This window comes from Python bivittatus, unplaced genomic scaffold (genome assembly GCF_059951505.1).
Source record: "Python bivittatus isolate LINGU-HERP-01145 unplaced genomic scaffold, Pbiv_v1 ctg000470_np1212, whole genome shotgun sequence".
NCBI classification, from domain to species: Eukaryota; Metazoa; Chordata; class Lepidosauria; order Squamata; family Pythonidae; genus Python; species Python bivittatus.
The window spans coordinates 2,392,727-2,397,905 of NW_028277065.1; the positions used below are offsets into that span (position 1 = coordinate 2,392,727).

Consider the following 5,179-nt stretch of genomic DNA (forward strand, 5'->3'; position numbering starts at 1 on the left):
TTAAAATACAAGACTACAGAACAGCCTGACTCTGGCTATGAGTGCTCTCAGTCCTTCCTTAAAATCCTTGTTTCTCAGTGAATATATGACCGGATTCACAACAGGAGTTACAACTGTATAAAGGAGAGAAATTAGCTTATCTTGATCAAGAGAGTAGTTTGAGGAGGGTCTGATGTAGGTGTAGATGGTTGAGGAGTAGAAAATACTGACGACAATAAAATGTGAGGAACAGGTGGAGAATGCTTTCTTCTTCCCTTCAGTGGAACGGATTCTGCAGATAGCTCTTAGGATTAAAAAATATGATGTTAGAGTCAACCCACCACTACATATCCCAAATATCACAGCTGCGGCAGATACGACAAACTCATTTAGAGTTGCATCTGAGCATGAGAGGTGCAATAATGGGTGAAGGTCACAGAAAAAATGGTTCATAATATTGGAGTCACAGAAAGAGAGATGCATCATAAGACCAACATGTATTGCAGAATCGACCATTCCAAAAATCCAAACAACACTTGCTATGCCAAAACACACTTGCTTCCTCATGATCATGGGATACTGGAAAGGCTGACAGATAGCAGCATAGCGATCAAAAGCCATAAAGGAGAGAAAAAGAAGTTCTGTGCCCAAAGCCCATATAAACAGAAAGACCTGAGTAAAGCAACCATAAAACGAGATGGTCTTTCTTCCAGTCCAAAGACTCTGGAGCAATTTAGGTGTGGTAACTGATATAGAGAATACATTCACTAAGGACAAATTGACAATGAAGAAATACATGGGTGTGTGTAGTTTCCTAAAGGTGCATATGGTAAGGATGAGGAGCAAATTTGCACTTAGGGCTGTAGCATAGATGAATATGAATACCCAGAACATAAATGTCTCTATTTCAGCAGTTGTAGATAGTCCAACCAGGATGAACTCCATTATGGCAGTCTTGTTCTCTGTATCAATCTTGGTGTTGCTGGTATCCTAGAAAGACACATATTTTTACCTTGATGATCAAAATAGTTGCTTAATGAAATAATTCCTCAACATTTGTCTGCCTTCTTGTAAAAAGTAAGGAACACGTCCTTGATGTAAATACACAAAAATCCTCATGTAGACAAAAGGGGCCAAAACACTATTTTTTATAAGACCTGACAAACCAGATAACATTTAGAAACATCTCAGGCAAACACCTGCCTGATTCCCCTGAGTTACAAAGTGGGGTGGGAAGTTGGGGGGGGAGATAAAGCACAGTCAGAATGGGAAGGAAAAGTAGTTCTAGTGTTCCTGCAAAGTTTATTTTCTGAACTTGTCTACCTAGTGGGCCTGACGTTTCCTCCCTCCCTCCCTCCCTCCCTCCCTCCCTCCCTCCCTCCCTCCCTCCCACTCTACCCCTGAAATCCTACTTCTACTGATTTTGTGTGGTTATTTTTTAAAAAAACAATAGGAATAGTAGTATAATATGGAAAATCTGTCATTCTCTTTTCACCATACAGGAAACCATCTTTTTCTGATCATATTCCTCCTGAAAACTTATTTCTACTGATTTTGTGTGATTATTTTCTTTATTTCAAGTCCCTAAAAGAGAGAACCAAGGATCTTTCTTTGATTGAATTGTGTTCCTCATTGGATATATCTCTACGTTTACTCAAGGCTCCTTTTGAGTAAATGTAGAGACATATCAAATAAGGATAGAACTTCCTCTTTTCTCTTCTCTCTCTTTCTGTCTCCCCCCCCCCCCAATTCTCTATTGTGTCCCTATAAAAGATCAAATCCTCTACACAAATATGTTTTATATTTAGTTCAGAATAACAATTCTACTGGAAGTATTACTTTTTCTTCTTTTCTTCTTTCTCTCTCTCCCCTCTCTCTGTATTATGGGCCTAAAAAAACTCAGACTGCTACCTATAGATGTGCCATACTTTGTTCTGAGTCGACTCCCATAACAGAAGAACTGTAAGAATTCCTAGGTCTGTACAGAGCATGAAAGCGTATTGCAGTTCGTTACCGCTGCTTTGAATCTGCTGAATTAATTGGCCCCTTATTTCCAAAAGGAAAGAGAATGGTTTGTGCGCGCGTGTGTGTATCTGTGTGTGAAGGGAGGCTAAGGGAGGCTATATGCATGGATACATACATACATACATACATACATACATACATACATACATACGTACATCCTCACTTAGCCTCACTTCAGAGGCTCTCTCCATAGACTTCAACTGCTGAAAGAGGAACATGCATTGAAGCATTTTCAAATTTTGGAAATTGGCGATTGAGCCTTCAAGGTTACACAAACTGCCTTGAAAATGATAATCACTGCCAAACTCCCAGTACTGACTGCAATGGATTGGGAACAGATTTATCGTGGTAAAAATAGGCAATTATAAAATGTAGGACTTTGCTTAGTTATCAGGTTAATGATCCTCAACAGATCATACTGATTGCAAAGATTATACTTTAAGTAGGGAAACTCTAGTTCCAAATGTATATGCAAATGAAATAGTTCTTTCCACAATAATTCAGTAGAATCCTTCAGACTATACAGTATGATGCTTCAGATAACTATATAAAGGAATTAACTAGGATGAAGGAAAATGGTTAAATGTAATACTTGCCATCATTGCTATTGTTGTTAAACTTTCTTGTATTTTTCCTCTTTCTGAAATTTAGAATTATGTCCAGCTTTGGCATTTGGGACAGATCAAATCCTATTCATTTCTAGCATCACAATAGCCACTGAAAACTGTTTTCGTCCTGATATAAGTGAACACTGGGAATCAAGCCTGTGACGGTTGGAAACTTGCATTGCATGAAGTCATGATGCCACTGGGAAGATGACCTTTGGGGCATCCTAATAATTACTCTAAACTTTGCAAATATTCCTGCAAGAAATTAGATTTTAGAGTAATTATTTCTGATCCATGTTAACATTTGAGTTAGTATATTTTTAGGTTCTATATCAGCTTAGTTATGTTTAGACCAGGCATATTGACCTCAACAGAAACAATTCTATTGATGGTAAATGATATCTAAAGGGGACGCGGTGGCGCAGCGGCTTAATGACGCTGAAAGTTGCTGGCCAGAAATGGTCGACGCTTCAGCGGTTCGAGTCCAGCCTTTGCGTTAACAGGGTGAGCTCCTGTTTCCTCCCCAGTCTCTGTCAACCCAACAGTTCGAAAACTCACGTGAGTAGATAAATGGAGACTCTCACTCCGGTGGTTGGAAAAATGCTGGCGGCGCCTTGCAAAAGGAGTCGGGAGCAGTTGCTGGGTAGCACAACCGCGCTCGCCCAAAAATGGCATGAAGCAACGGAAACCCCACCTCCTACGCACGCCAGCTGGGCTCTGCTCTAGGAAGGAGGCACTGGCAAACCACTTCCGAAACACCTTACCTTGAAAACTGCAAAGCACTCATCCAAAGAAGTCACTGCAGGGTCGGTAACGACTGAGTGCAGATAAAAAAAAAAAAAAATGATTATCTATCTGTCTGTCTGTCTGTCTGTCTGTCTGTCTGTCTGTCTATCTATCTATCTATCTATCTATCTCTGGGTATAAATCCAACACTTTCTATTTTTGTGTGCAGTAAGAATTGGTACTTTTCAATCTCCTGAGTAGAAGAGAATTCCAGAAGCAGAGAGTCCCTACAATGAGAGACTTGATAAAAATCAGCTGTTTGTAAAGTCTGCTTATTTCCAGATGTACTACGACAGCAAATGAAGTATTCCAAAGTGACAGGAAAGATTAGAGTGATTGATAAAACAAGAAACCCCTTACTTTAGTGTTCAAGACAATTTATAACATTTTATTGTCTCTATTTTTTTTTCCCTACAGAGAAAACCAAACATTTACAGCCACATTTTGCATATTAATTTTCCATTATGAAAACTTCCACAAGGACTACTGTTTGAAGCTATGTGCTGTAGTCATAAGCCATAAGTTCTCTACCATATCTTTTACATTCACATAGAGACATGGAAAAAAAAGACATGCACAATATAGGAATCATATACTATGATATATAATTACAGGGCACAAAATGTACTGTTATTGTCGTTGTTATTGTTCTTGTCATTGTTCTTGCTCTGTTCCTTTTTTTTTTCCCCCTCCAGAACAAAATACAGGTCAGTACTGATGTCTACAGAACAGTCTGACTCTAGCTATAAATTCTGTCAATCCTTCCTTAAAATCCTTGTTTCTCAGTGAATATATGACCATATTCACAACAGGAGTTACAACTGTATAAAGGAGAGAAATTAACTTATCTTGATAGTCTGAGGAGGGTCTGATATAAGTGTAGATGGCTGAGAAGTAGAAAATACTGTCCACAATAAAATGTGAGGAACAGGTGGAGAATGCTTTCTTCTTCCCTTCAGTGGAACGGATTCTGAAGATAGCTCTCATGATTAAAAAATATGATGTTAGAGTCAATCCTCAACAAACAATCCCAAATACCACATCTGAGACAAATGCCATAGACTCATTTAGACTTGTATATGAACATGAGAGGTGCAATAATGGGGGAAAGTCACAGAAGAAGTGATTGACAATATTGGAGTTACAAAAAGAGAGTCTCATCATAAGACAAGGACGGACTGCAGAATTCATCATTCCAGCAATCTATACAGTACTTGCTATGCCAAAGCACACTTGCTTCCTCATGATCATGGTGTACTGCAAAGGGTGACAGATAGCAACATAGCGATCAAAAGCCATAAAGGAGAGAAAAAGAAGTTCTTTGCCCAAAGTCCATATAAACAGAAAGACCTGTACAATGCAACCATAAAACGAGATGGTCTTTCTTCCAGTCCAAAGACTCTGGATCAATTTAGGTGTGGTAACTGATATAGAGAATACATTCACTAAGGACAAATTGACAATGAAGAAATACATGGGTGTGTGTAGTTTCCTAAAGATGCATATGGTAAGGATAAGGAGCAAATTTGCACTTATGGCTGTAACATAGATGAATATGATTACCCAGAAGATAAACGTCTGTATTTCAGCGGTTGTAGACAGTCCAACCAGGATGACTACTGCAATGCACTCTACATGGGGCTACCCCTGAAGAGTATCCAGAAGCTACAGCTGATCCAGAATGCAGTTGCGCGGACTATTTTTGGAGCCCCAAGAAGGGCCCATGTAACACCGTTGCTCTGTGTGCTGCTTTGTGTACCAGTCTGCTTCTGGGTCCAATT

At 39.3% G+C, this 5,179-nt stretch overlaps 1 protein-coding gene and 1 pseudogene across 1 annotated transcript; both read right to left on the reverse strand.

The window, feature by feature from the left end:
* LOC112543102 (olfactory receptor 13G1-like) lies at positions 1–2,195 on the reverse strand. Its single transcript, XM_088143015.1, has 2 exons — positions 2,160–2,195; positions 1–969 (listed from the first exon to the last, which is right to left on the reverse strand). Exons 1-2 carry the CDS (start codon positions 2,193–2,195, stop codon positions 1–3), a joined length of 1,005 nt encoding a protein of 334 aa, XP_087999141.1.
* Positions 2,196–4,106: 1,911 nt separating this feature from the next.
* Positions 4,107–4,874, reverse strand: LOC112543101 (olfactory receptor 13G1-like; annotated as a pseudogene).
* Positions 4,875–5,179: the final 305 nt, after the last annotated feature.